Source organism: Chlamydotis macqueenii, chromosome 7 (genome assembly GCF_036417535.1).
Source record: "Chlamydotis macqueenii isolate bChlMac1 chromosome 7, bChlMac1.mat, whole genome shotgun sequence".
Classification (NCBI taxonomy): Eukaryota; Metazoa; Chordata; class Aves; order Otidiformes; family Otididae; genus Chlamydotis; species Chlamydotis macqueenii.
Window position 1 is genome coordinate 21,577,252 of NC_141562.1, and position 19,708 is coordinate 21,596,959.

The following is a 19,708-nucleotide window of genomic DNA, read 5'->3' on the forward strand; positions in this document are numbered from 1 at the left end:
GCCGGCCGCCGGACCCGGCCTGCCCGGGGCCGGAGGGGACTACAAGCCCCAGGCTGCCGCGGGCCGCCGAGGGGCGGTGCTGGGTGCCGTGCCAAGCCGCGGCCCGCCCCGCCGCCGCGCACAGCATGGCCGGCTTCGCCGATCTGAACCTGCCGCAGGGGCTGGACAAGAAGTCTCTGCAGAGCCTGCTGGAGGCTGCGGCGCACTGTGAGTTACTGCCCCGGGCACGGCGGAGCGGGGAGGGCGGCCGGGCCGGGGCCGGGGCCAGGGCCAGGGTTTGGGCTGAGCTGGGCCCAGCCAGGAGGGCGGCGGGACGCGAGCGGCAGCTCTACCGGGCGGGTGTGAGCCCAGCCTGGGTCTCCAGGCCGAGTGTTCCCCCCGTGTGGGCTGAGCCTCGCCGTCTGCTTCCCCGGCCGCCTTCCCCCTCGCTCCCCCGCGCCCTGCCCGCGGCTCTGCGAGGGCAGTGAGCGGGACCGAGGGCTGCGCAGAGCTGAGCTCGTGTTGTGCCGTGCAGGCTCTACCTCTGCCTGTTGTCCCAGGGGTTGTTGTACCCTTGTCCCAGGGTAACAGTTGGGTTTTTCCCCGAAGTGGACGCATTTTTCCCCTTACAGTTTCTGATGGCCTAAACATTTTTCTCTGCAGAACTGTTGCACGGCCAGGTGCTGCCTGTCCAGTGTTTGGGGATGATATGTCTTTGGGAGGTGCATCGTTTTCCTCTGATCCCTGCTGAGTTGCCTTCGTCAGTTTCGTCAGCATCATTCTGAACGCTCACCTTGCCTTCTCCTCTGGCTGTGTCTCTGCCAGCCCTGCGTTGTCTGTAGCTTTAACAACTATCCTGAATGTCCTTATCGATTTTCCCTAAAGAAAGTCATCAACAGGACTGAGCTGGGGCAAAATCTTTGGGGACCCCAGCCCCAAGTACTCATGTTCATAAAGCTCTGCCATTGAGTAAGAGCTGTCAGGGCTGGGGTGTGTTAAAAGGCAAACAGAATTTTTTTTTTTTTATTTTAAGGCACTTTTTGGGTGAGTTAGTATTCAGGAAAAAAAATAATGTGAGAGATAAATATGCACATGATTATTAGTTTTGAGACGTTTGAGTGATGAATGTTTAACAGGTTTTGTTTGGATTTATTTTCATTAGTTTACTGGACAAAGTATTCTTACTGCATGTTTACTTTTTCAGTGGGATATTCTGCAGTTGCTCTTAATCATGTCATCGATTTTAAAGAGAAGAAACAGGTAATTGTTGTTGGGGTCATTTGTTTTCATGTGTCTTTTCTCTTGTAAACCTACATGCCTTACTACATGTTCCCAAATAGCTTTCTTTGTCTGCAAAATGCACATCTAGGCACAAGTAGGAATGTCTGCATTTGTGACAGAACTCCCATTTTATAATTCAGTGTAATTGCCCTGGAGTCAACCTTTAATATGATCCATGCATTGTCCCTGGGAAATAGTTTTGTTAGCATGGCAAATTTCTCTTTAGGATTGGAATATGGCTTTTGTTTACATTGTAAACTTAACGTATGATATTTTGAGTAACTTTGTTTTGTTCTCTTTTAAGGAAATCGTCAAGCCAGTATCTCCTTCAGAGTTGTTTCCATCTTTGCCTGTTGTGCAAGTATGTCTAATTACTTTCCATCTATGTATTATTATCCCGAGTTATATTTTTTACCTTGGTGTGTTTGTATATGTGACTTTGTGTATTACATGTCAATCAAAAAAGATAAATTTGTCCATTGCTTGATTGTTAAAACTGCCAGCATTGGAAGAACGATACACTGACATTAGAGTAGGCTCTCATAATCTTGGACATTGCTTAGTGTGAATTTAGAATCTTATTGTAGTTGAAGAATTACAGTATAATTGTTGAAATTTGTGTTTTGTAAGTAACTTCCTGGTTTTGCTGGAGTAAGATTTACATACAATGAACCAAGTCTGTACTTCGAATCACTGACACGTTAATTCAGGAGCTACTTTTGCTTGCAATTGTGGCCTGTCTGAGGAACCACAGCAGTATTAAACACATTAAACATACTCATTTTTTCTGCATGATTTTACTTTTTCTTTTTTTCTTTATTTCTTTCGTTCTCCTTTCTATTGACCCTTCCTCAGAGAAACAAGTAAGTCATTCTCTGTAAAGGGCAGGTGTAATATCAAACAGAGCAATATAAAATAGGGAAATGTAATTACAGACTTCAGAAATTAATATAGGCAAAAATACGAGCAAAGCACCGTTTTCTTTTTGTAGCAGACAGGGTGAAAGTTACCGCAAATTTTTGCTTTGGAGCTTTTGAAGTCTTTTATATTATTTCTTTTTTTTTGTAGGGGACATCTAAAAGAATAAAAGTCTTAACCCGGCTAACACTTGTTGTTTCTGATCCTTCCCACTGTAATCTCTTAGTAAGTATATTCAGTATATTAATTTTCCAAATTTTATATCTTTTCTCAGTGAATGAATTAAACTTTGGAAATTGTACGGGAAGAACTTCGTAGATTTTATGAGACACTTGGCAGTAATTTCTCAGATCACATCTTCAGCAGATAATGTGATCATGAAGAGATGCAGAGACTGCATATGGCTTCTCTTCATCATTGGTAATATGGGATAACAGTTCTGTTCCTTTTCTTTGATTTTTGGACTTCTGTGCGTAAACTGGAAGACTTTGTGTCCGTGTATGTTTTAGTGCTATGTGATTGAAGCAAAATGTGTAAGTGCATTTCTAGGTGAGTGGGACAAGCCTCAAGGTGAGAATGAATGACTTCACAGTATGGCTCACAGCAGAGACCTACTATGTAATTGGATGACTATTGGCTTTGGTTTAGTACTTGAAAGTGAGAAAGGAGAATTCTTCTCATTATTTTGGTCATAATTGTTGTGTATATCTTTGGCATGTGCTGGAATTCAAGGTAGTAATTGTTTCCTCTTTTTGTAGAGATCAACATCTGCAAATATAAGATTATATGACATCATAGCAGTATTTCCGAAGACTGAGAAACTGTTCCATGTAAGTACAGTCATCTGATCAGTAATGCCTGTTCAGTAACTTCTAGTGCCTTGGGCTAGTTTAAGTACATGCTTTGTTTTGATTTTATTTCCCATTTTATACAGGTCCGCATGTCATGGGCCTGATTAAGCAGCATGAGCTGCCTGGTCAGTTGATAGACTAAGAAGGTTGGGAGGGTTTGCAGGAGGCTGCAAGGCCTTGAGTTGACTGATTAAAGTCTACCTGATGACTGGCCTGTATGCCCCTGCGCTGTGGTCTCCTTTGTGTGTGTTGTACCCTACTGAGTACTCCTCATTAGTGAGGAGAGAAAACATCCTTCTTTTTTTTTGTGTGTGTGTGCGCGCATATATATACATGCACACACTCTCACACACTCACTCTCTCTCAGCTTGTAGAAGACTTCTGTCTTGAACTTCTCAAACTCTAACAGCTTCCCAAAAACATGTTTGCTGTCTTCTGTTAGCAGTAATTGTTCCTGGTCTGTGAAATGCGAGGGAAAGTGGGAGTGTTTTAAAGCAGAACTAATGTGGTTCTGAGAGTTACTTTTTTCCTTTTAGTCTTAGGTCTTCTCTTGGAAGTTTGTCTGAATAATCTTTTTCTTCAATTTTTCCTTTTATTTCTTTATTTTAAATCAAAAGAGGAGCAAGACGTTATGAGACAGAGCTAGTTCTGTTTGACAGTGTCTTACAAACAGATAAAATAAAATTTCCAAAAGTAAACATGCCTGATGAAACATAATGATCCTTGCTCCATTGCTAGACTGAGATTTCTGGGTTTATTTTGTTTTGAGTATTTTAGATGCTCATGCTGAGTGAAAGAAGCTTCACTTCCATGACTTCATGATATGTTTGTTACTTTGCCTGCTGAGAAGACCATAGAGGCTGTACAAAAGTAGAGCAGCCTTGGGGGAAAGTACTTGAAGGGCAGACAGTCATTTTCTTACTCAAACTTTATCCTGGCTGTTCAGAGCAAACTTGCAACTGAAAACTGGCTCCACAAAATTTGAGAGTCTTTTGAAGGTGTTGCTGTATCAGTGTTACCAAACAGATGCTGGGGTTTGTAGCAGTGGTAGCTCCAAGTGTGCTAGTGAGAGAAAATACTGGATGTGAATCATTTTCAAAACCTTAATTGGGACTAATTTGTGACTTTAGCCCAGTGCTATTGTTTCTTGCATTGGTTTATGATAATAGAAATGCAAGTGTTTCGAACAAAACCTCCAATACTCTGTCACTTCTATTATTTTAGAAAAACAAGGTGTTACAATTGTATTTGACCACAGACTCGTTCGGTACATTCTGGTGTCTGACTGAAGAAGACATTTACTGTTTAGAGGTGATACTTTATATACAGTTACGTGCAGTAATTCTTCAGCCGTTACTAACAGCATCAGGCACCATATTGTCTTCCAACTTTTATCTGTAGCTGCTATGTCTTGAATAGACCCTTCCTACCAGAAAAACTCCTAGTTTTAAAAGACCATCCGAGGCAGAATGATTTCAGCCTGGCTTCTTGGGTGACAGGTGTTTGTTATCTGTCTCTCATTTTTAATTAAATTGTCTCAAATAGTTGTTAACAGCTGATGCGAGTGGTCTGATCAAGTGGAGCATGTGCAAGCAAGTAATCTTTTTGTCAGAATGTTTTTCTTACAAAACCCAAAATTGTGATGTCTGACCTGTTGCAAGCCCATAAATAACAACGTTAACTCTGGACTGGAAGAGCAGGTGGGAGCGTCCCATGTCTGTAAGCCGTGGCAGGCAGCAAGCAGGCGTACCTTTTAAAGTAGCGTGGAAAAGGCACAGGGACACCAATGGCAAACGTGAATCCCTTTGGAGGAGTGCCTTAAAGAGAGCTTGTCAGTATAAAACTGAGTCTGTTTTCTTTTTTTTTCTTTTTTTTTTTTTTTAATAAGTTAAAGCTACTTTCTTGTGCTTTTGAGTACCTATTTTGACACATTACACTTATATTTATCTTTTTTGCTTTTCTAAATTATTTTGCCTTGTTTTTGAAAACTTGTCCAGGTAAGGTAGAAAGCAAGAGGCTATGGAAGAAGGTGAACTTTAAAGAATTGTTCAGCAGAAGAATTCAAGCATTAATTGTAACAGTTACAGCTTAATAAAACTCATTTCTGACTGCTTTTGTTTCCCTTGCAAGAATAAGACTCTTGGGGGTATGAGACAGGCAAATAGTTGTAAAATACTTTTGAAGGCCACTCTCCACCTCTTTCTTTTGATCTCTGGCAACAATGTAAAATCTGACTTCAGAAGTGAGCTCATTCAGTTTACCGTGTGTTTTAAACAAGCACCTGAAGTCAGGTAAGCAGCAGGAGCATGCTATGAGGTTTTTTGGGGAAAAGGCTCTTGCTTAAAGGTGGATATTTTTTATTTTCAGCCATATCATGGGTTCTGCTTGCTGTGGTTGGACATCCAGCCACAGCAGTGTTTAAGTTGGTATAAACAGCCCCTCATTCCTGCAGGTCCCTGTCTGCTGTGCTGGTGCAGCTGCTTGCATAGCTGCACAGCAGTTTGGTTTGAGGAACACACTTTCTGCTGAAAAGTAACCAGAGTTTTTGCCAAGTTATTTTGCAGGCAGATCGGCTTTCCCGCTCTGATGCAGCATTCAGCAACGCAGATAGTTCTGCCGGCACAAAGAGGATGGCTGTGCTCTGGGCAGGCCAATGCAGATAGCAACTCCTTAAGCTGACACTGTTGCAGGTGATGGGCAGTGTATTAGGGAGAAAGCAGGATTGTCGATGAGACCGTCTTCATTGCTTCCGTGCTGGCATCACTTTGAGCTGGGGAGGGAACCCAAACATTTCTTGCAAGCTGCATGGGGTGAAAGGCTTCGTTCTTACATGTTCGTGTTCAGGGCAGATTTGTATGTTTGTCTTTTCCTTAAAGTTTTTAGGTTTTCTAACTCTCTGTGGAGACCTGTGTCAATTTTGTGGAGGTGTCAACAGGGAGTCTGGTGCAAGTGACACTACACGTGGAGTTTCAGCATGTACCTCTGGCTTTCACAACTTGCGGATCTTTCACTGTTAAGGGTAAAGCCTTCTAGGGTGGGTCCTGCCCACAAATGAATTTTATATTTTAAAATTGGCTGCTTGAGAGCATAATCTTTTTCACCAACAATTTGACACTTGTATTATTCTCCATAGAACAGGATTTTTCATGGTTTTCTAAAAGAAATATGTGACCGTTGGAGATGTGCTCTAATTTTAGCATGGCCCAAAACCAGTCTGTGCCCTCTTGTCATGAGCCAGGAAAGCTTTTCTGTGACTGAGTGTGGCAGTGATATGTACTGAAAGATGTGCTCAGATTCTCCAAATAATTTATATCCTTGGGGGTATGAGGAAGCGGTGTTTGCCAAGATAATTGTAGAACATACTGCTTCTTTAAGTCTCCCAAGAGAATTGTTTTGGGCTGCAACAGGAATGCCCAGTCCATGCCAGTAATAAGGTCTGTGCCTGTTGCTTTTCAAAAATTTTACTTTTCAAGATTTCTAACTGTTTTAATCAAATTAGTTAGTTCTGCTTGCTGTTGTAAGCAATTAGTAGATCACCAGTCTCTAAAAAAAATCTGCTTATTTAAGTCTAAGCAAAACCAAATTTCAGCATTTATTCCTAAAATGTTTGCCAAAGCTTTCTTCAGGCCATCCAAGCAGTGACAAATTTATTTATTTATGGCTGTCTGGAGTTTCCCAGCAGATGGGGCTCTTGCCTGCAGTGCAGCCAGGCAGGCCCTGGGCTGTGAAACTGATGCGTATCATTTTCTGTTTGAAGTTTTTGTGCTTCAGATCCTTTCAGCAGGCAGGGTGAGCTTAACTTGCCTGCATGTGTGACTTGTCCAGGAGCCAAAGCCAGGCTGAACGTTGGAGTGCTTAGAGAAATCTGCTTTCCAACTTTCCACCCAGTGCAGCAATTCCTCCTTATGGAGAAGTATGACTCTCAATTTTGTTTTTCCGTGGTGGTGTTTTTCTGAAATGTTCTTGTCACTGGAATCCTGTAGATATCCTGGCATTTGGGTCACTCCCTTTCCCACTGTGCTTAATTTGCAAAATGGAAAAGAGTTTTCCAGTGTTTCTGGAGCTGATTAGGAAGGCTTTTTTTCTCATCATATAGGGCAACTTGCATGTTTCTGATGTGTTCTCTTGCTTTCCTTCATTTTCAGCTTTCTCTCTTCCTGAATTTCCTATGGCCTCACTGACATCTTTTCTAGGATGTGATTCGGAGCTATTTGCTCATGCATGTTCCCATAAATCACCTCGGTCTAGGTGGCAGTTTGTACTCCACTGAAGAACAGGATTAAAACCAGCTGTAGTAGGGCTAACTGACACATGCAAGTCTAATTTGATGCAATAGATTCTAATTGTGTCCTGCCTAACAGAGTTGCTAAAGGTAGGGCATGAAGATAAAGTTTAGTCTGAATGGCCTCGCAGAGACAATTTAACATCAAAAACCTTGTGGTTTGCTGGATGTTTGAATTGCCTGCATGTGTGCTGTGGCTCTCTTGTCTTGGAGGGAGTGCTATCAACAGGTAAGAAACATTCCTACAGCTGGGCCTCTGCTCTCATCTCCGTCCAAACATCATGTGAACAAACTGGTAGAAGACTAATTTGCAAAGTGACAGCCTGCCTTGCGTTAAGAGCAGAGTGCTGCTACCCTGTGGTCCAGCCCTGGGACTCCCCACAACCCCCACCGCTTCCGTGCCAGTGTGAGGAGGGATGAAGGACTGGCACCTGGCCCAGGTGTATTTGGAGCAGTTGCTGGCAGGTTTCTGAAAGCAGAGAGTTCCCCTCCACATAGAAAATTCCTTCTAAACATCTTCAGCCCATTTTGTCTTCTTTGCTACAGTGCTGCTTACAGACATTAATCTGGTCCTGTGTAATCATCTTTATGGGCTAGACACATGTAATTCCTACATGTCTTGTGTGTGTGAGATTATGTGTAAATCAAGGGCTCCTTCTACGTCAGTGTGGAGATTCTCCACCCTTTGTTCATTCCTTCTGTCTTTTAATACAGGCTGTAGATTATGGTGTGAGTTCAAAGCTAAGCTTTTCCACTGTGACCTCCAGTGGCGTCTTGAGAAGTCTCCAGAGATGCGGCTTTTGGAAAGGGCTGCACATTCCCCACCCAGCCAGGAAAGTGAGGCCCTGAGGATTGGCCTCCAGTACCAGGCATGGGGCGCCACCAGTCACTGTCTAACGTTCTGCTTCTATTTCAGTCTTTTCTTGGTTGCTTTTTGTAAAAATACTTAATCCATAGAACAAATGGTTGCTACACTGGAATTAGAGACTGATGGGGTAAAGAGCAGTTCCTGGGCTGTTCCTTTTGTAAACAGGGGTTGTCCATCGTTAGCTGCGAGTTCTTTTGCCAAAAGCCAGCATTGCTTCTGCGTGTCTTATGTCAGATAAGAACAAAGCAATAAGTCTTGCCTTTGAGTGGTCATTATTTTATTGAAAAAGTAGTTCTGTAAGTGAGAGAGGGCTTGGGTTTTAAGCCTGAAATGCTCAAGCTGTGCACATGTAGCTCTACTATTTTATTAGCATACCTGCAAGGCAGAGTACTTCTTCATTCTAAAACTGAACTCACACTGGAGGGACATTAGTTGCATTAAGAAATAAAGGAGAGTATCAGTGCACCTGAAGTTGGTTATTTGTTTTTTGACATATCTAATAATCTGTTCCTATTTCTTCGCTGTAGATTGCTTGCACAACTCTAGATGTGGATCTGGTATGCATAAATGTAACAGAAAAGCTGCCATTCTACTTCCGAAGGCCCCCTGTGAATATGGTAAATCTACATCTAAATTGTTTTCATGCTGTTAAATTCTGTATTTAATGTCAGTCTGAGTTGAATTCCCTACCATTTTCCTCCCACCATTCCCATCCAAGTGGTTCTTTTATTTTCTGGCATAATGTATAGTGTTGTTTCAGATGCCCTTCACTTCAAGGTCTCCACTGCAGCATTTAATACACAGCGATGTATGTTCTTTCTTTTTCTCCCTCCTGTCACCCACTTGAGAGGGCAGAAGTGGTGTTCCCAAGGAATGGAAACAGAGCCTTAAGGCCATCACTATGCTAAGCAGTGAGATGTGGTGTTATTTCCGACTAAGCTCCTTCCCACACCAGAAGTGGTACAGCTGTGTCAGAACAGATAAACAGCCCTGTGATTTAAAAGACAGGAGAATGTGAATGACAGTATTAATCTGGGAGAAGGATGTCATGCCAGTTATTTGGAGGACAACTGTATTGAATCCATACTAAGACAAAGGAATGTGTTGGCAAATGAACCAAATGTGGAATTGCTAAATATCTGCTGTGGGACAAAAGATGACTATCAGCATGGATCAAATATTTTGTTAATACAATTGTCTACTGTTGGTGGTTTGCCAGAAAGCTTAATCTGAACATGCTCTTAGGTGACCTAGTTTTTTCCTCTGAGTATGTGTCAAGGTTCATTCCACATGGGCATTTTTGTCTGATGTAGTCCTTAGCGCTTAAAATTTAAGTTTGGAATTGGCTAGAAGTCATACTTCCTCTTCTACAGAAAGTTTTTGACCTAGAATAAAAATTAAAAATTAACTGGAATTAATCCTGAAACACAATGAAAGTAATACTTCAGAATTTCCTACAGACTGGAAATTGCAACATTCCACTTGGAAAAACAGTTTTATGTGAAATGTTGTTTGAAAGTACCCTAGCTGCCTGAAACTCCAGCAGCCAGGTGAGGAGCTGGGTGCCTCTTCGAGCCCTGCATTTGGAGGCATTTTCCTTACAAGCTGCTACTCAGCTTCCACACTCCCAGTTTCAAGGCAGTCTGTCAGTCAGACTGGTTTTGGGCATCCTTGAGCAGTCAGTTTTGGTTGTTGTGCTGCCAGACAGACAGACTGGCAGGCAGCTGAAGTGGTGGGGATGAGGTTAGAAGTCTGCTTGGCTGGAAATTGGTGTATTGCCATCACCTGTCTGGTTTTGATAAATTCAGGCTTCTCTTCTTGTTTGCAGATGTCGGACCAGCTCTGTATAAAACATTTGATGTGTACATAGCTTCTGTTGTGCTTGCATTCAGAGGTTGTGCATGGATAGAAGTTGGATTAATTCCATCTGTATTCAGTTACCGGACTCTCTTACAGTATTAACATTGCAGCATTTTTTTATAATATGACTATAATGCATAGAGTAATGTTTCAGGCAAATGTAGTATAGGCAAGGAAACTAGGAACTCCTAGTTTTGAATGGTATCTTAACTAACATACAGTTAACTCGGTGTCCTTTAGCAAGTTGCTTAACTTTTCTCTTTGTGCTTACAAAAACGAGAATGCTAGGCTTTCAGTGAGGCACTTTGAGAGATAGCAAGGGATTTTAAAGCAGCTGAAAATACATTGAGTATTGCTCTTTGGAACCTCTCCTGTGTTTCAGTTGTTTAACATAGTCACAAATACCAGAGTATGCTGTGAGACAGGAGAAAAGAGACCTCATTGCTGCTTTTATGCAAAGACAAATTCCTCATCTGCAAGACATGGGTACTGTGGGAAGCAGTGGTCTTCCTTACAGCACGCTGTGGGTCCTCAAGATGTCAAGACTTAGTTCTGACCAGCGGTGGTTGCCTCAAGGCTGTGATAGAGGAAAGCCAGTTGCAACTAATAAGTGGCTGGTATTTCTTTGTTTGTTAAACCTCATTTATCTGTCATCCCAAGATTCAAGTACACATATCTGCTGTACAGTGAAACGTTTCCCCTCACCTTCTGCAATGCTATGCTATGCTCTTGCTGGAACAATTCCACCTTAATTTTTTCACGTATAACACAGTTAAACTGAGAATAAGCTGCATCAATAATAGACAGCAGTTGTTAGATTGTTATGCTTCTCTCCTTTTGATTTTTGATCACTCTCTTTCATGGGAAGGCAATAGATCGAGGCATTTACTTTGAACTTCTTTACACGCCTGCCATCAAAGACTCGACAATGAGAAGATACACAATTTCAAATGCGATCAGCCTGATGCAGATCTGCAAAGGAAAGGTAAGCTCTCAAAGTGAAAGCAAGCTAATTAATTCAGTTCAAATTCTTCTGGAGTTGTACAGGCTGAGTCATTTTAAATTAGTTTGATGTTGGGGTTTCTGAAGTTGTGACTGAATCTTTGCCTGCTAATACAAGGACACAATTATTCTAGCTCCAGATACTTCCAGCCATGCACCACTGCATGCTTTCTTCTTAAGCTGTCAAACTGTTAGATTCTTTTTTCAGAACAGCCTATCTGTTATTATTATATGCAGTACCCAAAACAAAAGGCAAAAAAGGGTGCCAGAGACCTAAGGTTTGCACTAAAACTGAAGTCCATGCATCTCTTTAAAATCCCCCATTTCATATTTCTGATTGACCAAAACCTCTTTTGTGATAGTATACCTTCAGTATGAGGGGTAGAAAATAATAAGAAAAAAGTATAAATCTTATTTTGTTAAACAGTTAGTAAATTCCTAGTGTACAACACAGACCCAACAGCTCGCTGGCTATCAGCCAGAGCTTTGCTGCAGTCAGATCAACTACATTCTTCCCTGCTACTGAAACTCAAGGAAGAAGTAGTGCTTGCAGCTGAGACGCCTGTAATCCATTGCTTTCATACCTTACTTCCTCCTAGGCTGCCAGGCTAAACTGCCTGTAATGCTGGGTCTTCTCAGGCCATGTTTTTTTTTTTTTTTTTAACAGGGAAACATATCATAATACATATCCAAGTTAAAAGTGATGGAAATGGCCTTTGCCACACTTAGCTAGTCCAGAGAAGCCGAAACTGTCATTACCCTGCAGATCTAGTCTGAAGCGAGATACACAGCTTGGAAGGCCAATTAAAAGCAGATCTGTTATTACCTCCGTTCCTCTCAGGCTTCGCAGCCTATTTTGTAGGACAGCAGAGTGGGTCAAACAGAGGAATTCTCTTAGTGCTACAGAAGAAAGTGAGTATTTGCACAGCCTTTCCTGAGAAGCCCAGCTGTGGGACTTAATTGCACAAAATAGTGACTTGGAGATGAGGTACATACACAGAAAACCCCTCTCCTTTGGGATTCATTTTTGCCAGTGCTCCCCTTTCCTCTGTGCAGTTATGTATTTCTGATGGGGTTGTTGATTTGGAGAGCAGCAGCTGAGTTTGTGTCACAAGCAGAGCAAGTGAGACATTCAGATGCTTGGTCTGTGCAGAGTGCCCTTTCTTTCTGCCTCTGTCAATCTAGTGCATCATCTGTGCCTGGGAACTGGGCATGGCAAGTTGTTGTTAGGCACTGGAAGAGCTGAGAGAGGACCGCTAGCTTGTCTTCATTTCTTGCCTTTGTTTTTTGCTTCCAGGCGCAGCACCTGGTAGGCCAGCAGAGATGGCTATTAGCTCTCACTGGCAGTTTGTCTTCATCAGTTATGTAAAAGCCTTTTTTTAACAAATGTGAGATGGCTGATCCATAGGCTGCTTGCATTGGCACCTGGCACACAGCTCTCGCCTTCTGTAACCTGTAGTTGCTGAAGTTGTAGCAGCTTTTGGATCCTTTTGTTCCTCCTGTTGTAGTAGGACAGAGAAACTTCCAGAAATTACTCGTGTCCTCAGAGCTGGCATTGAACAGAGTCCTTAAAACATGTTAAAATGTGCAGGGAATGAGGGACGGACCTGCTTGCCTTGCCAGACAGAAGGTGTGTATAGCCACAGTCCCTCACCTCCAGTGTTTTGGTAATTTGAGTGTGGGTACTGTGCCCGGAGCAGTGTACTGAACAGCTGCTCTCTCCTGTACCTGGAGAGATAATGTTTTGCCTTTGAGTTCTTCCCTTTAGCCCTTCCCTTGGATTTGCCTTTGCCTGCCTCTTACTCACTCGCTAGCAGTGCTTTTCTTGTCTGCTCTTGTCTTCTTCTCCTGTCTCACCCATCCCCTAACTGGGAGCCAGTTGCCTTTGGATCAGGCGGAGTGCATCTCCAATGCACAGCAGTGAACCACGATCCCACACTGGTTCAAGACAGCTTGCACAGCTGCTCTGGGATCTTCTCTGAGCCTGGGAGACGATGCTGGTTGCTACAGCTCAGAGCAGGAGACTTGAATTTTCCCAGCGAAGTCTTGCAGTCAGCACCACTGAAGCTCAAAAGCACCCTTGGGATCCATAGTGCAGTCATTTTAAAGGTGAACTACACAGAGAGAAGTGTCCTAGGCTCCATTATGATGTGTGCTGTTAAGTCACTTTAATGTATGTATTGCTTCCACTTCTGGCTTTCCTTATGCTAAGGCAGAGTTGTCCGTCCCATCCTTTCCTCCTTGGCACATGAGGAAACCTTTGGCACAGTGTGAACGTGCAGTCATTTCCATGCAAATAGCTCTCTATAGGTTGAGTTCCAGCTGCGCACAGAGCGTTTTCTTCCAGTGCGTGCCCTGCTCTTTGTGCTGGGGAAGTGGCAGGCCAAGCAAAGCAGTGCAGGGAAGGGATCAAAAGCCCCACCTTGTAACCGGAGGTGGTGTGATGTGTTGGTGGTACTGACGTCAGAGAGGGAAAGTCTTTCACTGCCTCAGTACAGTTCTCATTCCCACCCACTCAAGCAGGAATTCCCAAAGCCTCTTATTCAGTATAATAAAAAGTGCAAGGAATTTTTTTGCTGCTGCTGCAGTTTCCACCTGTGCAAAACAATCTTTCCCTGGGTGAGCACCCTTGGAGGTTTAACATCAGAAGAGCCCTGGCAGCTGAGCTGTGGTATCTGCCAGCCCCCGAGCAGTCACATACCTATCCTGTAGAAACCGTTTGAGAAAGAAGGGGGAAGGATGTCTCCCTGCCTGGTGATTTTCATGAGGATGCCAGTGTTGAGGGAAGTGAGTGTATGCCACTGCCTAACTGCAGACAGGATTCCTCAGCAGTGTGAGTTTAAGGCCAATGTGAATGCTAAGGTTAGGATTGAGTTATACCACAGCTCAGAGAGCAGGCTGAAAATTCTGAAGCACCAAACTGTCTAAAGGCACTATCTGTAAGCTGCTTCTAGGGGATCCTGAACTCCTCTTCCGAGTCCATTTCTGTTACAGCTCGGGCTGAGTTGTCATTTTTGTGGGGCCTCTTTCAGCTAGTGTAAACAAAGGGGGAACTTCTTACACACAATGTGTGCAACTCTATCCTTAAGGTCCCTTTAAAGTCCTCTACGGGAGATACAGGCTGGAAGGTGCTTGCTTGCTGCCGTCACCTGACATTTATACTGCTCAGCCTATCCCTCTAAAAGGTGCAGCACTTATTCAACTCACATCTGTCTGTGAGAGATTTGTAACTGCAAGGGATGGCTTGTCCCCATGCCTCTCTGTAGGGGACAGGAAGATAGATAACCTGGGTTTATTCATGTCCCCAAATTAAGATCCTCTGCTAGAGTTCACTTCATCTGAGGGCATCAGGTACAACCCTGAGCCTGAACTTGGCTAATGCTTGTAAAGTCTTTGCTGCTAGCTGATTTTTTTTTTATTTATTTTATTTATTTTTTTTTTCCCCTCTTGATGCTGCCTGACAGATGAATGTTTGTTCTCTTTTGTTTTCCAGAACATTGTTATATCTAGTGCAGCTGAAAGGGTAAGTCCCAGATTTTTGTTGAAGTCAGAACAATTTGAGGATTTCTCTGTGTCTGAAAATATAGCTTTAATTATATATTAAACATATAAAACAGTATAATTTTAAATATGATTGCCATCTTGTGGGTTTTTTAAATCCATCTGTTTTAACAAATAATTGTATTGTGGGGTTTGAGGTTTTTTTTGTTTGGTTGGGTGGGGGGGGTTTCTGCTGCTGTGGTGTTTTCCATGACAGTTTTCTCACAGATGAGGACTCTGTTTTCAAAATAATACTATTTGCTTGATTTCCTAGTGCATCTTCAGTAGCTTGCTGTTACATAGCATTTAATCTTGCCTTCCTGATAGCCCTGTCCTGTCTTCTCACACTGTCAGCCTGCAAGAGAGTACATGCACATATCTGACCTTAAATTTTAATTTGTTTTAGTCTCTAGAACTACGAGGTCCTTATGACGTGGCTAATCTGTATCCTTTTTCTAAGTCAAAGACAGCAGTTAATATTAACATATGAAAGTTCAAAGTGTTTTTTAAATACTTCCATCCTTTACACTCCTTTAACTTTACACAGTGATGCTTGTTGGTGACCAGTTCAATGAATCGGGGCACTGAGTGGGTGCAGAAGGAGCAGCAGCTCTTGGTCATGGTGATGAGCAGTCACTGTAAATAGTAATCTCTGTGTTCAGCTACGGATATGTTTTGTTGTGATATGCATGGATATTGTGTAGGTGTAAGTGTGGAAACTAATAAAAACAAAAACTATGGACACTGTGATCCAAACCAGAAATTATTACTTATCATCTCCAAGGTGCCACGTCTTTGGTAGAAGAAGCTATAAAATCACGTTAAGAAAGAAAAAGTTCCTGAGTGCTGGTTACTTCTGTTCTGAATTTTCCAGTCCTTACATATGTGCTGTTAATTAAGTGGTTGTGTTCTAGAAAGCAAGAAGAGCATATTTTCTCCCCTTCTTTTAGGAATTCGGGTGCATTTTTACTACTCCCCTCTCCCCGCTCCACAAGTGCATATCTGGGCTGTCCCTCAAAGGGTAGGAGCATGCTCTGAGTCATGAGAACTGTGTGGGAGGGTGTGCAGCCTCTTTTTAAGAGCAGTTAGGCTCAACCCAGATTAACATATCTAATCTGGTGTCATCCCTGCTCAAGGTGGCTGAGAACTTTTCAGTGTAATGCTTTTGTATCAGACAGTTCCCTTTCCCCAAAACTGAAATTATCAATAGGGTCATTTTTTTACTTGATTATGCATATAAAAATGTTCCTGCATTGACAGACTTCTATTTTCAAAAGAACAGTTTCTTGCCTGGAAAAAAGCAACACTGCCAGCAGCTTTCCAGGAGGGCTGCTGGGGAACTGCAGCCAGGAGAACTGAGTGCCTCAGTGCCCTGCCTCTAGGTAACCTTGTGCAAACTGTCACTTTGAGTTACAGCTTTGCTAATTCCCAGTTATTTGTAAAGTAAGCAAACCTATCATGCAGACAGACTTCCCCATTCTGTTTGTTCCTTTCTGTGCATTTTGATCCTGAACAAAGGTGACAGAGGTTTGCTGTTTGGCCTGTCAGAAAGCGAAGCCAAGGCAGCTGTGTCTACCAACTGCAGAGCCACTGTGCTTCACGGAGGTAGGTGAAAAGCACATGTAAGCTCATTTAAGTAACACTTGCATTTGTTAAACTAAGCTCATGTTGATGCATATTTTCCAAAAGGCCCAAGACCTCATAGAACAAGTCAGTTTGGGTTTTTAGCTCACTTATCCAATCATGAAGAGGAGCTTGTGTGACAAGGGTGTTTTGTGTTCCCTTGTTGCCATGTTAGCAAATCAGTGTCTGAACTGATGGTGCTGTCTGTACTGGAATACTCGCTTAACCACATTAAAGAGTCATAAACTGTTCAGCCAAAACACAGATCTGCCTGTTGTCCTACATAGTGAAACTACCCCTTGTTTCAGAAAGGGTTGAATGCTGATCTCAGCGACACTAGCAGAAACTATGTCTATGAAGTCATTGACTTCAGGAAAATCTGAATACATGTGTTTTGTGTTTAGCCTCTTGCAGCGTGCGTGCAGAAGCAACCCTTGCCATGTCCGTCTCTGATGCTTCATTCTGTGGTCTACTTCTAACTTGCTTTTCAATGTGGACCATTTCAAACTTGATGCAAAATCAAATACTCTTGAGTGCTTGCTGCTTAGGAAGAAAATGTTTCATATAGTGTACGACAGCTTGAAGTATTTTGGTAAAAGAAAACTTGCTTCCTTATGCTCTCAGCATAAGAAATTCACAGTGGCTCTCTTCTCTTTGCCAATTTTTAATATTAAGAAAGTGGAAATATAGCTTGTGGCCCCCTGCACTGGAAATCAGAAGGTTTCCAGTTGTACTTTGTGTCCTGGTGTTGGTGCAGCAAAGAGATGCCACAGTTTGTGTTCCAGCAATCAGTTTAGACCCTTGCTTTCCACTGTGGCACTGATTTCTCCATCTCTACCCACCTTTTCACATGCTTATTTATTGGTTCCTAATGTTTCTTGATTTTTTTTTTTTGTTTTTGTTTTTTTATTCTGATGGCAGTTTAACTTTGTGACTGAGTAGTTGCATCTAGCTCTTGATTTCTGCCTTTGCTAAGGTTTGTTGGGTAGGTATGATTTCTAGTCACCTTCCCAACAACTTGAGTTGCTCTAAGCTTCAAATGCACAGTAGGATTTGGTTTGCATCTCTTGTTTCAGTAGAGGTGGGGCTTGAACCTGCTGTAATTCACAGCAGGTGGCTTTGATCTCTTGTTCTATGAACCAGGTCCTCCTCCAGCCTGCTACTCATCTACACAGAGAAAGTGTGCTGGCAGGTTTTTTTTGTCAAGCTAAATGTAATTTCTCAAGACCATAATCTATCTTATCTGTGAAATTAAATAGCAGATGTAATTTCCCTGTCCCCTGAAGAATACTAGCCCAGTATAAGTTGATATATTTTGGCAAGGTTCTTGCAGAGCTGCTTTGCTAATAGAATATTTGTAGGGAAACTCTTCTACCTCAAGTTTTGCAGAGAAGACTCCCACCAGTAGTTCTGAAATTGAACTGGGCCACTAGGTTGTTTGGCAGACATATGAGGACTTTGATAACATCACACAGTAATATTTTATGGTAATGCTGAGGGTTCTGTAAATAAAATGAATACCATAAAGCCACTTACTTGGTATGTATAGGGGAGCCTCTGCCAATGTAGCTGTGCCAGCATAGTCTGTTTAAGAATCCTGGGGTATGTGAATACATTTTTTTGAATAAATATATTTTTAAGAATAGTATGTTTTGCTGAGAAATGCAGAAATACTTTTTGAAAGTGCTTCAAGAATGTGTCCTTCTATGACTATTGAACTGATTGAGCCTGGTTTCCTATGGTTTTATGTGCCTGCAGTCCCTCAACCCCTGCAGACCTCAGTTTTTCATTATGTTTGCTGCAATTCTATATCCAACGTTGAATTTCCCCCTTTAGTTTCCCCACTCCATAAGGCAGCATTCTCCCAGCTCCTGCCCATGCAGGTTGCTTGCCTGCTGTGTGTGCTGTCTGGCTGGCTGTTACCCGTGTTGAACTGTGCTTTGGGGCATGGACACTTGCAACAAGTACATATTAAATGCCTTAGTGTAATTTTATTTGAGGTACTACAGCTTCTGCTTGTATATTCCAGAAACTCGGAAGAGTGCCTGTGGGGTAGTGTACACAGTGAAGAAGCCTTGCAAGGTTGAAGAGGAAGAAACAACACTGCCAGCCTGCAAAAAAGCTAAGACTCAAGCTTGAGGACTGAACCAGTTGTCAACAGGACATCTCATCTTTACCCAGTGTTGAGTCTTCCTCCACTCTCCAGACATCCCAGTTCCTCCCTAACTGCTTTATTTAGCCAGGAGAAGAATTATTTTTCTGGTATTCAAGTGCAGAAAGCTGTTGGAATGAGACTACTGAATGGTAGTTCACTACATCTGAAAGGTCATGCTGGGCTTCTGGCCAAGGTTGGGAGACCAACTCTCCACCCTGTCTTAGGTCTTCTGGAGTTAGTGCAAATTCAACACATTTCTAACATATGGAAATTTTCAGTTGTACAAGTGCATTCCTTTTTTATTAAAAATGTTTCTAAGAACGCATGCTTTCAAAGTCTATCTCTTATGGTTTCTCAAGTTTTAAACACATCTCTGTACTAAACCTTACAAGTGCAAGCCAGTAGGTGAATTTACCTTCACTGGCCTGTGAAGAATAATGGTGCAGTAAAATAGAAAAATCTGCTTCCCATTCTGTTTCGTGATCAATGGCTGTAAAGAAGATCCCAGCATCTGTCACTTGCTAGGTGTTATCTTGGATTTGTGTTACAGTAAGACTGACTGACCTCACCTGCTAGATACACATCCCAAAAGCCATCCTTGTCCTGCAGCTCTTAAAACCGAGCAGTAATATGAGATGATTGCCACAGATGGGAAGGAAGACCCCAAGGTTATACTGAACGTGTGCTCAGCATGGTATGTTGCAGTCGCAGTGTAACGCCTTGGCCTGAGCGGTCTCCGCGTCACATCATTTTTACTGCATCATTTCCTTCTTTACGTCCTGGTCTGGCAGTGTGGTCTGAGTGTGTTCATTTTGCTGCCTGCTGCCTTTCCCTTTTCTTTCCTGTTAATGTCTCAGTAAATCTAATCTGGCTGCCAAAAAAACAATCATAACAGATTAATAATCAGCAGAGCATTTTCAGAGCTCTTCCAAATGTTGACTGAAGGTTTTCTTTTAAACCAATATAAAAATTATGTAAGCTACTGTACTTGAGGTACTCTTGAGCCAGATTTACTGTGAATATTCCAGTTCTCTATTTGCATCTGACAACAAGTTGAGCAGTGGAAGTTATAGCATACAAAATATTGCAGAATCTTGCAGTGGATCATTGCTGAGCTCTTAGTAACTGGACTGAGCAGAATAGATTACATTCTCAGTAAACTAACAGTTCTATATCTATATAATGCTGGTGTTAGTCACAACAGCTTTTGCTTCATTCAACAAATAATGAAATAATTTTGCTTTATGTTATTATTTTACTTATTGTGATTTGAGCCTATTTTATTATAGGTATTGTGATGTAAAAAAAATATATACACACAGTAGTTTATCATTTACAGACTTACCTCC

General features: G+C 42.3%; 1 protein-coding gene across 1 annotated transcript; it reads left to right on the plus strand.

Annotated features, from left to right (window-relative positions):
- Nucleotides 1-96: 96 nt before the first annotated feature.
- Nucleotides 97-18,680, plus strand: RPP30 (ribonuclease P/MRP subunit p30). The gene is made up of 11 exons (XM_086752608.1): nucleotides 97-207; nucleotides 1,184-1,239; nucleotides 1,565-1,621; nucleotides 2,329-2,403; nucleotides 2,937-3,008; nucleotides 8,707-8,796; nucleotides 10,908-11,024; nucleotides 14,535-14,564; nucleotides 14,988-15,025; nucleotides 16,107-16,186; nucleotides 18,234-18,680. Exons 1-11 carry the CDS (start codon nucleotides 126-128, stop codon nucleotides 18,341-18,343), a joined length of 807 nt encoding a protein of 268 aa, XP_086608734.1. The 5' UTR covers nucleotides 97-125; the 3' UTR covers nucleotides 18,344-18,680.
- Nucleotides 18,681-19,708: the final 1,028 nt, after the last annotated feature.

Coding starts and splice junctions, on each gene's coding strand:
- RPP30 (XM_086752608.1), top strand. CDS start 126: ATGGCCGGCTTCGCCGATCTGAACCTGCCGCAGGGGCTGGACAAGAAG. Junction 8,797..10,907: donor GAAGGCCCCCTGTGAATATG/GTAAATCTACAT, acceptor TTTCATGGGAAG/GCAATAGATCGAGGCATTTA. Junction 16,187..18,233: donor AGCCACTGTGCTTCACGGAG/GTAGGTGAAAAG, acceptor TGTATATTCCAG/AAACTCGGAAGAGTGCCTGT.